We start from the raw sequence: 17,660 nt of genomic DNA, 5'->3' as shown, positions 1-17,660 counted from the left end.
AATAAACATGTTTATATATAGACATATGTAGAAAAAGCAAGAATCTATGCGTCATCCCGTCGAAGAAAATTATCATTGCTGAAATGGAAAGTAATGGAGTGAAAAAAGAAAAAAAAGCGCAAGCATGTACATGTTGGCGCTTGACGTCACAGCGTGAGCATCCGTTCCCCCCAGGTCCTGGCTGCAACCCTGTCATGACTCTAACCTCCAGTCCATCATCTACTCCTTCTTTCCTTGAGAGGGGTCCGGTATAATACCCTCGGCTTCTAACCGCCGTCGAGCTTCTTCAAGAGCCCACGTGGAAACGCTGTCGCACATGTTAGTTTCGGGGCGAGACGGCCCAATATTTCGGCTTGACAGGACAGAGACACGTTCGGTCGCCATGCCTGTCGCACACGGGCTAGGACTCACGATGTGTCGGGCTTGAAGGCAAGGGCAACCCCGGCCGCGACCAAACTTCCGCAAAATATGTACATGGGCCATTCCCAGCCTTCGGGCTCGGGCTTCTCGCCAGGCTTGATGCCCCAGAGCCACCCTGAAGGAGGATCATACTGTGACTCGTTGCCGTGGCCGCCGCCGTGACGTCGGGTGGATACGGACAGGCTTCTCCGGGTGAGGGGCTTGTGGGCGCATCGAACCGATCGCAGAGACGCGAAGGAACTCCGAATAATTGCCATGGTATAGATGGCTATGTATGCCTACCCAGTAGTGCGGGCCGGTTGATCGTGAATCGGTCGGTGAAGGGGCTTCGTGGGCGTGGTTTGAGGTTTAATGATGGCAGATGTTGACGACGAGGCCATGGACGGGGAACGAGAAGTCAATGATCATGGGTGCGGTCACGTGACGGCGCTTGACCCGCTCCGCCTTTTTGCTCGCCGAACTCGCCATCGTCGACTTGGCAGTGGCTCGAACGGCATTGATACCTGGTGGCAACCCGGTGGCAACCCGCGTCTTCGTCGCCTGTCCATTGATCGCCTGGAAGGACTCTGCGGCAATCTCGGCTCGCAGTCGGCAGAGGGCGGAGTGGACGGTCAAATTCTGGAAGATGTGAAGAGCATCCCTCTCTGGTCATCTCCCGTGAAGCGAAAACGATGCGGCAAGAACGGTAAATGGCTCCTCGGGAACAAGCGTTCTTGTCGTACGGAACAAAGCAACCGGTCTCAAGGATGGCGGCAAGGCGGGCGAACCTGCCGAGGGCTTCACGTGGCCCTCGCCTGCAGCAAGACACCTGCGCGCGTCGCGCGGCGGATGACGATGACCACGACCCTACTGCAGACGTCGCCAGCTCCTCCGACGGGACCCGTCTCAGGCAGCCTACGAAGCGAGGGCAGGCAAGCCGACGTAGTTCCATCACGAGAATTGCCCAGAACGACCGAGCCCTCGCGGACGTGGAGCTCGACCAAGACACGTATGGAGTTTCCGAGCTTCGAGACGGGCTATTCGAGGCCATTTTCCTCCAACCCCTTCGCCCCCCCAGCATGCAACGCCTCTCCGGACAGGCAGCGGCCGCCTTGCCATGGGAGCTTGGCAAGTCGTCTCCGCTGGTGGGCAAGGACCGTGTGCGTCGGCAAATCCGCGAGCTCGGCTCCCTGCTTCGCCGCGTAGCCACCACGCGAGCAGGCGTCGGACTGCTCAAAGCATCCCTGGCGTACGTTTCGGCGTACGCGCTCTGCCTGGCTCCGGCCGCGAGCACCTGGCTCGGTCGCCATCACTACGTGGTGGCAGTATCCGTAGTTCTGAACCACCCAGCCAGGACGCTCGGAGCCCAGCTAGAAGGCGCCGTGTTCACCGTCGCGGGAACCGCCGTCGGCCTGGGCTGGGGGGCCCTCTGTCTCTTGCTTTCCACCTCCGCCACGCTGGCTGCCGGGGCTGGATACGGCGGCGTGCTGGCCGTGTTGCTGGCGTCGTTCATGCTGGCCATGGCTTGGGCTCGTGCTTTCTTCGCCCGATCGCACCAGGCAGTGCTGTGCGCCGGCATAGCCGTCCTGTTTGTAACTTTGGCGGCAGCAAACGGTCAACAGCCAGTGGCGTGGAGCAAGCTCCGCGGCTACGGTGTCTGCTGGCTTCTTGGCCAAGCCGTCTCCTTGGTAGTCAATGTCGTCGTGTTTCCAGATTCTGGCGCGAGAGCTCTCGCGACAACGCTGCACCGGTCACTAAGCATCCTGCAGGTCGGTAGCGCATCGCAATTTGCAAAGCCCGATCCGAAATGCTGATCCGTCGCGCATCCATCAGGAGACCCTCGAAGCCACCCCGTCGCCGCAGAGGAAGCAAAGGCAGCGCCTAGCCGCGGCGTTTGTTGATCTTTCAGAGGCCCATCGTGACATGCGCAACGCCGTTACCGTCTCGCGGTTCCGGCCGGAGCAGGTCGAACGGGTTCGCAACACCATGCAAGCTGTCGTCAGGGCATTCTTCTCGCTGGAGAGCAAAAGCCATCTTTTCCAGCACCTGTACGCGGACGGGCCGACGTGCGCCGCCGCAGTTGAGACCGAGGCCGCCCACGCCCTGGTCGACGAGCACAAGAGCGCCCGTCTTGGTGAGCCGGCTTGTGGGAACGGCCAGACCCGATGCCGCCACGCAGCCGGCTTGATTCGAACCCTGCGAGCCGCTGCAGAAGAGCTGCTGCGTTGCGTGAAGGACGGGCTGCAGAGATGCGACGCGGCTTTGATGGATGCGTCGGGATATCGAGAAGCCCTGGGTCCGCCGCAAGCCGTGTCTCCAGACCTCGGGCCGTGGCAAGTTCGGACCAGGCTTGCAAAGGCTGCCTATGATGTTGAAGAATCCAATGTCCTCGGGTCGAGACGCCCAGCGGCCGCGGCGTCCTTGATCCATGACGCCAACGCGGTGCAGCTCTTCCTGCTCGCGAGGCACATGCGCGAAGCCGTTGCAAAAGTCGAAGCTCTGGCAGACCAGGTCGCCGCACTGCAGGCAGAGTCGGACCAGCGGCCACGGCTGCACCTCCCGTCGTACCCGATCCGCAAAGCGGTCCACCGGAACAACGCTCAAGTGCGGCATGATGGCGGCGGCGCTGCCGTGGCCTCGTGCGCGAGGACGTTTGCCGACATTGCGCGGTCGTTTGGCAGCATCGAAGCACTCGAGCACGAGACGGGGTCCAGGGACGCGACCGAACCAAGCAGGGACGCACCGCAGGCGACGAGCCCCGGCCCAAACACATCACCGAGATCCGAATCGACGCCCCAGAGGATCCGGCACAGGATGTGGAAGGGGCTCCACGCCCTGCAGGGAACCGAAGGCCGCTATGCCTTCCGAGTCTGTCTCGCGACGTGTCTTTTGTCGGTGCCGTCGTTCCTCCCCCGGAGCAGGGCCTGGTGGACCGAGTACGAAGCATGGTGGGCGGTCGCCATGAGCTGGGCTGCCATGCACCCCCGGGCCGGAGGCAGTTTGCGAAGCCTCGCCACCGGGTCGGGAGCGGCTCTGCTGGGCGCCGTCTGGAGCGGCATGGCCCTTGTGGCCGGCAACGGGAATCCGTACCTGCTGGGCGCATTTGCCGCCGTGTACATGGTCCCCATGCTCTATTGCCACACGTCAAGCTCGCACCCGGTAAGCGGCCCGAGTGCACCCTTGCTGCTGTCTCTTTGCCCGCTCCCCCCACAAGTCCGGCTCACTCATCTTGTCATCTTCTCCATCAGCGGTCCGGCCTCGCGGGGTGCCTATCCTTCACCGTCGTCTCCTTGACCCTGCAGGCCCAAGGAGGTGGTGGTGGTCCGTCACCTGCCCTGCCAGCTCTCCTCCACGGACTGGCCTTTGTCGTTGGAGCCTGCGTGCCCGTCGTGGTGAACTGGGTGCTTTGGCCCTTTGTCGCCAGGCACGAGCTGAGGTTTTCCCTGTCCTCCATGCTGCATTTCATGAGCATCCTCTACAGACGTAAGTTTCCAGACACAGCCGCACCCACACAACGAACCCATCCTCGTCCCTGTCTCTAAAACAACCATTGTCGTCTGCTAGACGTGGTGGCCAGATACGTCTACTTTAGCGACGGCAAAGACCCTACAGCCGCAGACCTGCGCGAATCGGAAATCCTCGAGGGACGGCTCAGAGAAGGATTCGTCCGAATCCGCCAGCTCCTCGTAAGAAACCCCCCAAGACCAACTCCCTCCCCCTTCAACACCATTCAAAAAAGATACAACTGCAAAGTCGAGAACGGCCCAACTGACTGCTCGCCCGCACACACACACACACACACACACACACACAGGCCCTCACCCGCCACGAGCTCCGTCTTCGCGCCCCCTTCGAGCCCCTCCCCTACGCCGCCCTCTCCGAGGCCGCCGAGCGCTTTTTCGACCACCTCATCGCCGTCCGCCAATCCGCCTTGTTCTACAACCCGGGCTTTCTTCGAGACGACTCCCCTGCGGCCGAGAAGCTGCTCAGCCATCGGCGCGATGCTGTAGCCGCCGTCCTGGGTAACCTGTACATCCTGGCTGGGGCGCTGCGGTCCCAGCGAAAAGTCCCGGTCTGTACACACATACACGCACGCACGCACGCACGCGCATATATATATCCCCTGTGGCATTTGGCCATTGCCGCTGCCGGGCTGCTAACACGCGCGCACAGTCGTACATGCCCAGCGCGGCTGCTGCTCGGAGGCGGCTGCTGGCCAAGACGGCTCAATTGGAGACAACGTCGGCCCCGGACCCCCTGCGTGCCGGAGAGACGTGGAGCGACTTGTACAGCTTCTCGTACCACGAGGGCTTGACGGGATGCGTCTACCAGCTCGAGCAAATCGAGATGTACGCAAAGATGATTCTGGGTGAGCAAGGGTACGCATGCATGTCCCAAGGTTCCCCCCCCCTTTTTTTTCTTTTTGAGTCCCAAGCTTTTCAACAGGTCCGCGGTTGACGCTTCTTCCAGGTTCGATGACGACTTTTTCTCCCATGACCATCATGAACGAGATGGCTGCCATGACGATCAATCATAGGGCAAAAAAGTGTTGAGTTTCTCACTAGGCTACCCCGTTCATATACGCCGACCGTGCATGCTATTGCTTCCCATATTCATTGTACTTGCACCACTGAAGCGCCGTTGCAGAGAAAAAACAAACAAACACACAAAAGCAACATGAAACCAGCGTAACAATATTCAAAAAAAAAAAAAAAGAAAAAGAAAAAAAAAAGGAAAAAACTCCCCGCCTCTAGACATCCATATATGCGCCGTTCGTCATTTCGTTTAGAATATCCCGCGTGACCAGTCTCCCTTTCAGGAGCGCTCTTTGCCCGATTCTCGCCGTCTTGCGTGCGGCGGGTCGGACATTCTCCTTGTCCACAGGGCTCGTCGGCCCCCTCCGCCACGCCTTTCCCGGAGACTTGGGCTTTGGCGTCGGTGCGGCAGTCGTGGGCGCGGTAGTCGTTGGTGTGCGTAGTTCTTCAAACCGGTGGCTCTCCATCGCATCGCCCGGCAGGTCGTATATCCAGTCTCGCTCCTCCATCAGCGTGATGAACCGGCTGAGCATGTTCTCCTTTCCGCTGTGCTTCAGCGTCTTCATGCTGCCCACGACAAGCAGCTTCGTCTTGGCCCGCGTGAAGGCGACGTTGATTCTCCTCCAATCCTTGAGCAGGTCCCCGATGTTGCATGCTTCGTTGCTTCGGACCAGGCTCAACACCACAACCTCCTTGTCTCGCCCCTGAAAGCGATCAGTGGTGTGCATCTCAACCCCCGGGTGGTTCTTCAGCTTGTCCTTCAGCAGGAACAGCTGCGCTCGGTAGTGCGTCATGACGCCGATTTCCGACGCCGCGATTCCCACCGTGACAAGGCTGTCCACCAGCTGTGACACGACCCGTACCTCGGCAGGATTCACGATCCGCTTGCCCTGCGCTTCCTCCTGCACCGCTGGGCGGATGGTGTCGGTGTTGACGAAACGAACACGAGCCTCGCTTTCCAGCAGGTCGTACAGCCAGCAGCGCGATGGTCCAGGGCCGATGCAAAACGATCGTGGGGTAACGCCAAGACTTGGCCAAGACGCGCCGTAATGGATCCCGGAGAGAGCAGCCATGTCTGGAATGTGAAGCTTCTTCTTTTTGAGCGCTTCAGTTCCACACCGAAGCTTGCCGTCGTAAATCAACGTGTTGCTCAACGCCATGATGTCTTCGCACATCCGATACTGATGTTCCAGGTTTACAACGGCTTCCGGGTGAGAATCGGAAAGAAGCTTGAACAAGCTCACGTCCAGCCCGCCTTCACGAGCCTCCTCGTTTCGCACTACTGGAGGCAGTTGATTGTGGTCTCCCACCAGGACAAAGGAGCGCGCCATGCGAATTGGACCAGCGCAGATGGGCAAAGTAATTTGCGACGCCTCATCCACGATGCAGTAGTCAAACGACCTTTCAAGAAACACGGGATGGTTGATGCCGAGACAAGTCGTCGCCACAATCGGCGTGTTGTGCCAAGCTTCCTTGATCTCTTCAAAGGTGTTCTTGGGCTGTCCGGCCAGGTGGACAAAGCTCTGAACATCTGGATGCACTTTGGCTGGTGCCCCGAGTCGAAGAATGGCAAGCTTATCCGACTTCAACTTGAGCAAGATGTTGTCAACTGCCGTGTGAGTGTGTGATGTCAGAAGCACAGTCTTGCCCTGGGACGCCAAAGCACGAATGATGTGTGCAATCGTTGTTGTCTTGCCAGTGCCAGGCATCCCAAGCACCAGGGAATAATCTCGGGTGCTCATGACCTTCTCAATGGCGCGTACTTGATCAATGTTGAGGCTTTCGCCGCCCGCGACTGCGTACTGGGTTGAGGCTGTCTTGAATCTCGGAGGAGCCAAATCGATAACCAGTCGGCGTAGTTGGGGAGCCGTGGCCACGTCGTTGGCCATCATCTGGATCAGGTTGTTTCGGACAGTCGCCATGCCGTTGCTGAACTCATCTTGATCTAGACGAAAGCGAATGGGAGGCTCCTTTATTTTGCCTCGCCCTTCATCTTGCGTCGCGCCTTCTGGGGCCACGTCCATGATGCTGGCAAACACCTGGTTGTCCACCTCGTGGAAACCGGCTTGCCTCACCCGGGAATTGTGCAGCCGCCTGTCCACCGCGACGCTGATGCTTTGTTTTCTAGCTGCTGTGACATACCCGATTGCCAGTGCATAATGACCATCCTCGTCCGACACGACCACGGGCTCGCCAGCATGGAGTTCTGATTCCATAAAGGAGAAGCCGGCTTGATGATTTCGCTTGATGAAAGTGTAATGAAACCGGTTGATGCGAGGGTTGTTGGTGTCGACGGAAACAGATCCTTGCTCGATGATGACATCAGAAAAGCACCGGGAACGTTTCTCACGCTCAGTGCTCGTCATGGTCCAAAGCTCCCGCTTCGTTTTTTGACTCTCCTTCTCTTCCTTGGTGAGGAGATTCTCCCATTTAATGAAGAAATCCCGATGCGCTTGGGTTAAATGTCCAACGAGCTCGTCGAACTTGTCCCTCATGCCGCTCGTCTCGCCATCGCCATTGTCTGCCAAGCGATGATACGTGAAACATGAGGTTTTCGCGTAGCACTTGCCGCATATGTGTTTATTCTGCAACATTGGAGGCAACTGTACACTCCTTTCTCGGACATGGCACGCCAACTCATTTCGTTGCATTATCATGTGTCGCAGCTCGTGTTGGACGGCGGGAATCCGCATCGTCTTGGAAGTTTCCATGTAGTATAAAACCCCGTATGCGATATCAATGTCGTAGCGGTCAGACAACAGCAAGGTATAGAGTGCTGTCTGTGCCATGTGACTACTGTTGGCGTTTTTGCCGGTTTTGACCTCGAACGGTACCGCCAAAGTTCGGGTCTGCTTGCCATCGGTCATGGCTACCTCGACAGTGGCGTCAATGTTGCCTTTCAGCCCATACATTGGCGACCAGACGTGCTCCTCGACATCAAGCAATTTCGTAATGGCCAAGTTCGCCTTCTTCCCGTTTCGGTCTTCCACAACTGCATCAGCCTACCATTCAATCGTCAGCGAAGCTGCTCTGTCAACAATACAACAATGACGAGCTGGAGAATACGGCACGTTTGCTTACCTGCGGCTTTGATGAAACAAAGCGTTTGGCCCAAGAACTCAACTCCGTCATTTTTGACTGGAGATGCTCTCTGGCAGTAGGCAAGCCGACTTTGATGGTGTACAAGTCCTCCACATGTTTCTGAACAATCTGATCAATAATTCTAGCAAGGAACGGCAGATCCCATGAGTTCGCCAAAAGTGCCTCCTGGAAGATTTCATGGAGCATTGTGCCGTAAACAAGAGGCGGCGAAGCCTCGCTTGTTGCTTTTACACGATCTTGAAGCACTGCTCGACGTAAACATCCAAACGAATCGGCCACAACCGTGGCTGATATTAATTGATCAGGATGCAAGATTAAAAGATTCTTGGAATCATCAATAATGCATTGTCCGCGCGATGAGAATGTGCCAATAACATGCACATAGGAATCAGTGCGGGCTGGTGTCTCAAACCAAGCACCCCGGAGGTGTACTGTTCGCGTGATTTTGGAACGATCGAGTTGAAGGATGAGAATCTGAGACCAAAAGAAAATGTCAGCAAGACGGAAATCCTGGTCGAGGTTTAATCTCGGCAAACCTTCTCGGGTCGTGATACTCCATGCTTGTCGATGAAGTCGCCTTCTAAAACACTCGTCACTAAGTATCGTTGAATTACTTTGGTCCTCTGTTTGCTCTACCTTTTTTAGTCAAGTCGGACGGTGGGACGAAGCCGCATAGCTTTTACGTACAATTACAGGCGGTGGTTCCACGCGACGAGCAGATTGAGTCGCGGCTAATTCCACCGCGTCGAAGTCAATGTCGCCATCGAAATCGTCACCAAACTCATCGTCGGGTACGGCATCGAGTTCGCCCTCCCGCGACTTAGTTGGCTTCCCAGGCGTAGCGGTGACTGGGCTTGTTTCCCAGGGCAGTGCAGCGTTATTCAGTACAGTTTCTTTGAGATTGTTCATGTCCTCAGCAACATTCATGGTTTTGCGTCCCTTTGTGAAATCGAGCATCCTAGCTTCATCGATCTCGGGCTTCGGAGTTTTTGATGGGCCTGTGAGTTGCAGGCTTGCTTCCAGTTCCATAAATGCATGATCATCGAAGTCGTCATCGCCATAATCAGATGACGGTGGAGGTGCTAGTGCCGGTGCTGGTGCTGTTGCTGTTGCTGTTGCCGTGGTTCGACATGGACTCTCTATTTTCGGTGACTTTCTTCGTTTCTTTGGTGACGGTGATAGCACCGGATTCTCTATAGTATGGCCAGGACTCGATTCATGGAAGCTGCTGGTGACTGTATCCAATAGGGCCGTGACCAAAGAGGATTTGGACGCTGCCTCCATTTCTCGTTGCTGGCTACTGTTTTGACTCGCAGATTTGGGTCGTTCCACCTTTCTCCGTTTCGGCCAGTTTAGGCCGCAGCTGACCGCTCGTCGCAAGCTGGCGTCATTTCGGGGAGCTGACATGTCTTTGACGTGTTTCGGTGAAGAAGAGATCATAAGCTGCGCCAATGCAGGGTTCACGGCGCCTGTCGGAGTTTTCGTGTTCTCCAGTCCAGTCATGGAGTACCGGTCCCAGAGCTCCAAAGCTGGATCAGCATGTGGAGATCTCAAGGCCTTTGCCAAGTTTTTGACATTGACCGCTGGAGCATGCGCCTTGTCGGTCAATGGCGAGGAAGTGGGGGACGAGCTCCTGGCGCGCTTCTTGCCCTTTCGGAGCAACATGGGGGAGAGCGCTGCAGCGTAGAGGACATCTTGCTGGTTGTTCCATAGTAGTTTATCGCTCGGTGAAGCATCGCTCAGGTTCTCTACCGGCGCGGCGTTCGGCTCGAGCAGGTCCCTCCAATCCAGTCGCGTCACGGGCGTCACGGCGTCGCCCTCGGCGGGAGTCAAGCGATCCAAACCAGTTTCGGTTTCGATAGGCGTATCCTCGGCGCGTCGTTCTGCCAAATTCGAAGCCTCGTTTCCACCGTCTTTGTACTGAAACTGGTTCAGTTTCGTCTTGGTCACTTCAGAGACTGGTGGGAGGTTTCGTGTTTCTTGCCCGTTTAGCTTTGCGGGATGGCTATGAGATCTCTGCCACGGACTGCGGTTCTATGGTGAATGTAAGAGAGACGTTTGGATGGACAAGAAGAGCAACATGCCGATGATGAAGCCGATGAACTCACGGTCGAATTGCCTATACGTTCAGAGTAAGACTTCTGAAGCGTCATCGTTGGGCGGTGCATTCAATCTCATCGGGCATTGCAGAATCAATCCCAAAAAAGCCAAAAAAAAATCTAAAAAAGAAAACAAACCAAAACAAAACAAAACAAAACAAAACAAGAGAGAGGAAAAACACACAAGAAAGGGAAAGGAGCCAGAGACGTATCACTGCAGAGGAGCGACGCACACGTGGGCATCAGATGCAGATTTGCCTCTTTCAAGGATTAGCAGAAGAAACACGCGTTTAACAGGTACGGGAGTTACTGCTGGTTCTCGCGTTCTTGCCCCGCCCCACTTAAAGGACGCGACCCTGGCGCTAACGTTCGTTGCACCAAAACGGAAACCAGGGTCTGCGGCGGTACATAAGGTAAGTACGGAGTTACCTACCTGTACGTAGCTAGATCCTACAGTAATTAAAGGGGTTGGTTAATTTGCTGATTTTCTACTCCGTCGAAATAGGTGCCTTAGGTATCTTTAGCTACTGTACGACCGTAGAGGCAGATACTGTAGGTTATGTACGGAGTACGGAGTACATGTCTGGCGTCCTGGTCGGATCTGGACAATCCGAGGAGGTCAACTATGACGGAGCCATGGACACAGTCAAGCCTTCGGCGCACCCTCTCCTTCGCCTGTCCTCTCTTTCTTGGCTCTTTTCTTCTTCTTCTTCTTCTTCTTCTTCTTCTTCTCTTCTCTTCTCTCTTCTGCTTTTTTAATCTTTCTTTTTTTACACATATATACTCCTTACTAATTTCGCCCTTCAGTTCCTGGCATCGGGCCCCGGTTTTTCCCCCTTCGGGTCAAGACCCAAGGCCGAGGCGTCGGAGAGTGGAAACTCCCCTTCCACTGGCCAGTGGCCACGCTGTCTCTCAGCCACTTTTCTCTCCAGCACCAAGCTATGTCGCTTTCTTTGAAAGCGGTACGGAGTACAGGACCAGCTACCAAGCACCGCCTCTTTGTCGTCTGAAAGACTGAAAGATTACGTGCGACTGGTCGACGCTCCATCACTTCGACGACCACCAAGCATTCCTCTCCTCCCCATCGAGCAGCTGCCACATCACCGTACCGTCACCCCTCACCGATCACGCATCGTACCCGCATCGTCTTGATCAAAACCGACTTGGTTCTTTCGAATCGGTCGAATACGGCTTCGTCTGCTGTCGTTGCTCCTGCCGCCTCGCGCAACCTGGGACAAAGAACAGTAACAGGCTAAGGAGCTGGGCAAGAGAGCTTGCGACACCTCGAAAGATGACGCTCAAGGAGGAGTTTCAGACCCGAAATTTCAGTAAGTCGGGGCCCGAATCTCTGCAGCGCTTGGCATTTTCGTTGCATTCTAATTTGCATAGGTATTTATGGACAGTGGTACGTTCGTACTCCTGAGACCTGCTTCTTAAAAGCAGGCCAGAAAAAAAAAAGAAGTAAAACAAGAAACAAAAGGCCCAGCTTGCCGCCGTTCAGGTTACGCTGTCGACAAACGTTACAAATCGAATCGAAAATCAGAATGCCATTGATTCAACGTGTTCACGACGCAAGCTGACATTCAGCTTTCGCAGGTTCGGCATATTGTCCATGATTATCTGTTTCGCCACCGGAATATCTGCCATCTTCACCTTCCGGCCTCTTATTATAGTCTTTGCTGCTATTGCCATGTACGTTGTCCACAGAGGAGCGCCTAATTCCAATTCCACGGTGGAAACCCGCACCTGGATGCTAACTTTTGCGCGACCGGCTCAACAGTGCCTCGTCTTTTCTCATCATATTCATCGAAGTTCCCTTGCTTCTGCGCATTTGTCCGACATCCGGAAAGTTCGATGACTTTGTGCGCAAAATCTCCACCAACTACATGAGAGCTGCGGCCTATTGCACCATGGCCGTTATTCAGTTTCTCAGTCTTTTGCGCGGTCCTACTAGCTTGGTCGCAGCCGCCGTTTTTCTCTCCATCACTGCCATATGCTATGTGCTGGCCGCTCTCAAAGGTCAAGACTTTATTGGTAGCAAGACTCTTGGTGGAGCTGGCGTTGCGCAAATGATTGTGTAAACACACACACACACGCACACAAAAAGACCAATGGTGTGCTGTTTCACGACTTGCTTCGTCGGGTTGTTGCGACGCCTGTCAAGCAATGTCAAGGACAAGGAACAGAAATTGGGCAACTGGCAGGGCCTCCGACTGATGATACTGCGGCAAGACGCCAGGGACGAAACGGGCTAACGGGCTAACGGCGGGTGTACATTTGGGTGTTGAGGACATTGATCATGTTTCGGTCCAGTGGCTCAGTATGCTATGCACTTGACCGGGCAAAGTTATTCGGCGTCTGTGGTATGACGTATGCCTGCTCGGCTTCTGCTTTTGTTTGTGTTTCTGCTTGTTTTGCTGGCCGACAATTGAGTGCAGGAATAGGGGTTGAAAATGATCGTGGGCCATGGCGCAGCGTTTGGCGTTGGCAGTCCATTTTGTCGAATTCTCTCGTTGGCAAACCGGTCAATAGTTCGAGCATCACCTTCTTACGTGTATGAATCGATAGAAAAATATCATCATTGGTGGATTGACGGACGACCTTTAATGAGCAGAGCCGCTTCAAGTCCCAGAGTAAGCTCCTTTATCGACCGCCAAGGCATGGCGGAACGATCTTTCGAACTCCTACCAGACATAGCCTAGCTAGAGCTGCTCGTGGGCGCCGGGAGTCTGCTCAGTTTTAACGCTGCACAGTTTTCTGGCCTGTGCAAAGCCTGGGCTGATGACGATTTATTCCGAGTAGGGCAGGTACTGAACTCGTGCGTTGGTTAGCATGCTTTCAAGCCGTTGTTGTGGATTTCGGGCCACTGAGGGCACATGACGGAGTTGTTGAAGCTATCAACAGTGGCACGCCCTGCCAATGGGAAAACGCCAAGGCGTGCTGAAAGGGAACCGATCATGGCTGAGCGGATGCCCCGGATAACGGTGTCTGATCGATTGACGTCAAACTCGAAACGTTCCGAGTGCCTAGGCATGATGAAACCAATATTAATTTCTTGACGGAGTATGGAGCACTCGGTCGGACTGAGCGGCTCGCTTCTGTTACGGTGACGGAACATATGTACTCCGTACATACCATACATACTGTAAGACGCTACAGATTACGTTGCAGCAGCGCAGCTGCACGTCGACAGGTCAACTCAATGCTGGTTGCAGGAAGAGGGGCGGGCCCGCTGTGGCGGCAGATTTATGCTCTGGATGTCTACCGACTACTCCGTAGCCGTGAAATTGGCACGAGATCGGCGCCAGTTGGACTATGTCCTCTGGAAGCGTCTGGTACAGTACGTACATAATAGGAAAGTACCTTAGGTACTCCGTACCTTGACTAAAACGTCGCGGCCCCGGCAGACTCACCAGACGGTTCAAGTCCAGTGCCCAAATGGCGTGCTTGGTTACAGCAATGGCCTGAAAAGCGCCATGGACTGTCAACTCAACTGGCTCATGGTCGTGCCATCTGCAGGCAGCGCAGAGGTGCCAAAGCATGAATCAATGCAAGTCTGGCTTGACGGCCCCAGCAAAGCCTGCTAGCAGCTGCTGGGTCATCAAACTTGTCCCAGCACTGGTTGGGCCACAGCTTGGATTCCTGCCAAGGTGGGAGGGAATCTGGTGGAGCCGACGGCAGTGGGGAAGAGGCACTGTGAAAGCCAGGGTACCGTATCGTACTGGGTACTTGGCGTTCTTGATTCATAACTTGCAACCAGCAAGATGGCCCGGGCAATTGTTCGTTCCTTTTGTGTCAGGTACGCATGTTCCAAGAGAAAGACACAGGTATTGATCGTATCGCGCAGATATCCACCCATTGTACCCTGAACAGGCATGTACGTCGAGCGCTGCAAACTGTGTGCCGGCCGGAAGGCTGGTCCAACCAAACACACAACCCCCCCCCCCCCGCCAGCAATAAACACATAGTGTACTGGGGCCCTAGTTCGCACAGTAAGTGGCTCGGATCCTGGTCTGGTGACGCCAAAGCCCGGAATCTTGATTTGGACAGGTCGTTGACGTCCTGTCTGGAAGGCTTGTTGAAGATATAATCGTGGCAGCTGCTGGTTCCTCAACGCCTTGAAGCTGAAGCCGTGTTTTTACACCCTGCACAGCGGCATCTTGAGCACCGGCGCTTCGCTGGCATATCGACATCGGACAGAGCTATCAATTGCATCACTGCCGTAAGTTGTACTCCGTACCGACATCTTGTCACCACCAACAACCCATTCACTTCCCAGGGGGCTAGCCGGCTGCGCTGCTGGCCAATTGCGCTGCCTGTGATAAACACAGGGCCAAGAAAGGGTCTGGTTGGTGCAAGATCGAGGGTTCATAGCCGACTTTTGTTGGCTTGATCTCCGTCCCTTGCGGCTTTGCTTATCTTTGTGTCTTGTGCCACGAGTTTACCCGCATTCTTTATCAGTAAACTACCTACCTCCTACTTGCCAGCAGCCAGCCAAAGCCAGGTCTTTTACGCCGCCATACATACTCGGGGTCCTTCTTGACCGCAAACCTTGATGATTCCGCATGCTAACATCTTTTCGACCGATCCTCATCGTTAGGCATGCTCCCGTGATACATCTACCCAAGGATTTCCCTCCTTCAAAGACTTACAGCTAGCTACAGCCTTCGTTGGCTTCTCGATTACACAATTGTCTTCGGTACTCTCCCTGTCGGGGCCTCTTTGGAACAATCATTCCGTGTCCAGCTTTTCAACCTTCCCGTCAGCTTCACCAATGGCGCAATCACCCATCGTTCCCCCTCGTCCTGCGAGGTCGTCGGACAAAGATAGTACCAGTGGCCTCATGCCCAAGGTGCCCCCTCGTCCCATCAACAGGCACATCAATCGGTCCGTTTCCCCTGGCCGCGATCGATTTGCACAATCGCCACTCATGCAAGGCATTCCATGTGGACCTTCGGATAAAGAAACGAGCAAACAGTATACTCAGAAGCAACACTCAGACGACCCAGTCGAGCGAGCCTGCAGCGTCGACATGCCTTCAGTCGGCGAGGAGGGTATGGAGTATAACGCTGTGGCTTCGGAGTTGACTCGGGAAAAGTGCCGGCCCTCCCCCCCTGAGCAAACTCGCCTGGTAGATGCTGGCCTGATGCTTCACGCGCCGAAGCCGTCTCTGCCCGCTGCTTCCGCCAAGCAGCAAGTCATGGCAGTGACCCGTACTGACTCGGACAGAGCGGCATCTTTCGGCATTGGCCAAGCCAGCAACTCTGAAGAGAGGACCGTTTCCCGCTCTTCCAACCGAAAGAGGCCGGAAAGTGCCTACTCGACCTACAGCGACCTGGGCAACCACACTGACGAGGAACACGGCATCCCCGAAATCGGCCAGCGAGTTCCGATGAATAAACACCTCGGAGATGTGCAAGCTCCCTCCCCAGGCCCGGGTAGCGATGCTTCCAAAAGGCATCATAGCCGAAAGCCCAGTTCCCGCAGCTTGCCGCCCGGGAGCTACGGCCTCCACGGACACGGAGTGGCACCACAAGATAAACTCGACAAGGCCTACTATCAGAAGCACCCGGAGGCACTTCAGCGAGACCAGCATACTCCACATCACGATCGCCAAAACAACTACGCCATGAGTAGTACCGATCTCAACAAACTCGTCAGAGACACAGCTGGTCGCCATGCTGCTACCAGTACGAGCTGTCCATGACCATTCCTCGACTAACGATTTCGAGACCATTACTAACCTGAGTGACCAGGCTCAACCGAAATCCGCGGCACGCCAACAGATGATGTTGCCTTCGAAGCCAGCGAGAAATATGCATCACGTATTTCGGCTTCGCGACCAATGTCTGTTGAACCAAATGTTGAAGCTACGCAACAGCAAGCAAACGAGGATAAATGTATTCATGTTGATGATGACAAGAATCCCGAGTTTTACCACTACGGCGAAACCAAAGACAACGAAGACACCGAGGATTACCATGCACCTATTCTGGCCTCGGATGAGGTGAACAAGGACCCCAGTCCTCACGTTCACCATCCGGCCATCCGGCCTCATTTAGAACGCCGCGGAAGTTCGTTCGATGCGGAGGACTCCTCCAGCAGGCCGACGAGTCGCCCGCGAGCTCAACGCCACCATTCTAATCAGAAAGAGGTCAAGCACACTCCACTAGAAGACGTGGAGGAATATGACCCCCTCTTCCCCGAGGACGGGAAGGAAGCGAATGTCAAGATACACGAGCCGGTGGAAGAGCATTATGAGCGCCATCACTTCCCAAGCAAGGACGTTTGGGAGGATGCTCCCAACAGCGTCCACTACACTGCGGAGGTATCAACACCTGAAGTTTCCGAGCCAGAGCCACGACGCCCATCAACCCACCACGCCGACCGCCCCATCACTCCTGCTCAAGCATTTGCTCTTTACCAAGAAGAACTTGCGGAAAAGGACGCCAAAAGCCGAACAAGTTCCTTTCTGCCGTTGCAAGACCCAAAGCCGACCTGGGTTAGTCGCCAGCCACACTTGCAAAGTGAGAGGCCTGCTTCTAGCAGCAATAGCAAGCGCTTCCCCAGTCGCGACATCTGGGAAGACACCCCCGAGAGTCACATCCACGAAGCCGAGATCTCTTCGTCGCCCGTGGAGCAGGCGAAGCCCGAAATCCCTGCTCGACCCGCCAAGAAGCCTTCATTATCGCCCGAACGATCTACGGCGAGACGAGATAGTGCCGAGGATGGCGCGAGGATGAGGCCGCCCGTCTCCGACAAGCCAAAGCCCTCTATTCAAACTCGATCGTCCAACAATTCGCCAGGAGAAGCAAACGAAGGTCTTCAAACAAAGCCAAAACCGCCGGTTCCCAACCGCCCCGTTGGTGGCAAGATTGCGGTTTTGCAAGCGGGCTTCATGAACGACCTAAACAAGCGGCTCCAACTAGGCCCGCAAGCTGTCAAGAAAGATGACTCGCCCAAAGATGAGGAGTCTGCAGAAGGAAAAGAAAAGACGCCGCTGTCTGATGCCCGGAAGAGCCGAGCTCGCGGGCCCCAGCGCCGAGCTCCTGTCAAGGGTCCTGTTGCTGCCGCTCCGTCGGAACATGCCAGCACTGCACAGATATTATCGTTTGCAATGCCGAAAACCATCTGGTCTGTTGATCCGGAACTTGGAGACTTGAGGTTCTCAAGTCATGACGAGCAGACCGCCAAGGAGGATGTTGATTCACACGAACCTTGTTCGGATTTGAAGCCTGCCGCTTCGCATGTCCTTGGAGGTGAAACCTCTAGCCTTGAAGAAGCAGTTTCGGGAGAGGCTACTCCGTTGACGAGTAAGCCGGCCGTACGTCCCCAAGAGCTGACTAGCAGCCCGGCAGGACAGGAAGGGGTGGTGAGTGACGCCGAGCCACACCGCAAGGAAGAGCTGAGTCTTGTTTCCAATACAGCTGGCGAGAGTATACTCGAAGCCACAGTACAGGAAAACGATGAGAGAGTAGAACCGGTAGAGATACACGAACATGTGAAGGCTTAGAATCAGGTCGAC

The 17,660-nt window shown here is 55.3% G+C and overlaps 5 protein-coding genes across 5 annotated transcripts; 3 read left to right on the top strand and 2 right to left on the bottom strand.

Annotated features, from left to right (window-relative positions):
- Positions 1-219: 219 nt before the first annotated feature.
- On the bottom strand, positions 220-677 carry UV8b_05658 (uncharacterized protein; the record flags this gene model as incomplete). The annotated part of the gene is made up of 2 exons (XM_043143155.1): positions 220-307; positions 412-677. 2 exons carry the CDS (start codon positions 675-677, stop codon positions 220-222), a joined length of 354 nt encoding a protein of 117 aa, XP_042999088.1.
- A 489-nt stretch (positions 678-1,166) lies between these two features.
- On the top strand, positions 1,167-4,936 carry UV8b_05657 (uncharacterized protein; the record flags this gene model as incomplete). Its single annotated transcript, XM_043143154.1, has 7 exons — positions 1,167-2,168; positions 2,233-3,558; positions 3,648-3,882; positions 3,964-4,085; positions 4,214-4,471; positions 4,573-4,778; positions 4,870-4,936. The coding sequence occupies 7 exons, from the start codon at positions 1,167-1,169 to the stop codon at positions 4,934-4,936; spliced, it is 3,216 nt and encodes a 1,071-aa protein (XP_042999087.1).
- A 213-nt stretch (positions 4,937-5,149) lies between these two features.
- On the bottom strand, positions 5,150-10,189 carry UV8b_05656 (uncharacterized protein; the record flags this gene model as incomplete). The annotated part of the gene is made up of 5 exons (XM_043143153.1): positions 5,150-7,936; positions 8,016-8,510; positions 8,573-8,668; positions 8,724-10,070; positions 10,145-10,189. The coding sequence occupies 5 exons, from the start codon at positions 10,187-10,189 to the stop codon at positions 5,150-5,152; spliced, it is 4,770 nt and encodes a 1,589-aa protein (XP_042999086.1).
- Positions 10,190-11,426: 1,237 nt separating this feature from the next.
- UV8b_05655 (uncharacterized protein) lies at positions 11,427-12,216 on the top strand (the record flags this gene model as incomplete). Its single annotated transcript, XM_043143152.1, has 4 exons — positions 11,427-11,463; positions 11,525-11,540; positions 11,732-11,827; positions 11,916-12,216. The coding sequence occupies 4 exons, from the start codon at positions 11,427-11,429 to the stop codon at positions 12,214-12,216; spliced, it is 450 nt and encodes a 149-aa protein (XP_042999085.1).
- Positions 12,217-14,909: 2,693 nt separating this feature from the next.
- On the top strand, positions 14,910-17,648 carry UV8b_05654 (uncharacterized protein; the record flags this gene model as incomplete). Its single annotated transcript, XM_043143151.1, has 3 exons — positions 14,910-15,189; positions 15,271-15,825; positions 15,892-17,648. 3 exons carry the CDS (start codon positions 14,910-14,912, stop codon positions 17,646-17,648), a joined length of 2,592 nt encoding a protein of 863 aa, XP_042999084.1.
- Positions 17,649-17,660: the final 12 nt, after the last annotated feature.

This window comes from Ustilaginoidea virens, chromosome 4, assembly GCF_000687475.1.
Source record: "Ustilaginoidea virens chromosome 4, complete sequence".
Lineage (NCBI taxonomy): Eukaryota > Fungi > Ascomycota > Sordariomycetes > Hypocreales > Clavicipitaceae > Ustilaginoidea > Ustilaginoidea virens.
Note: the sequence above shows the minus strand (reverse complement) of the source record. Positions and strands in the feature narration are given on the sequence as shown.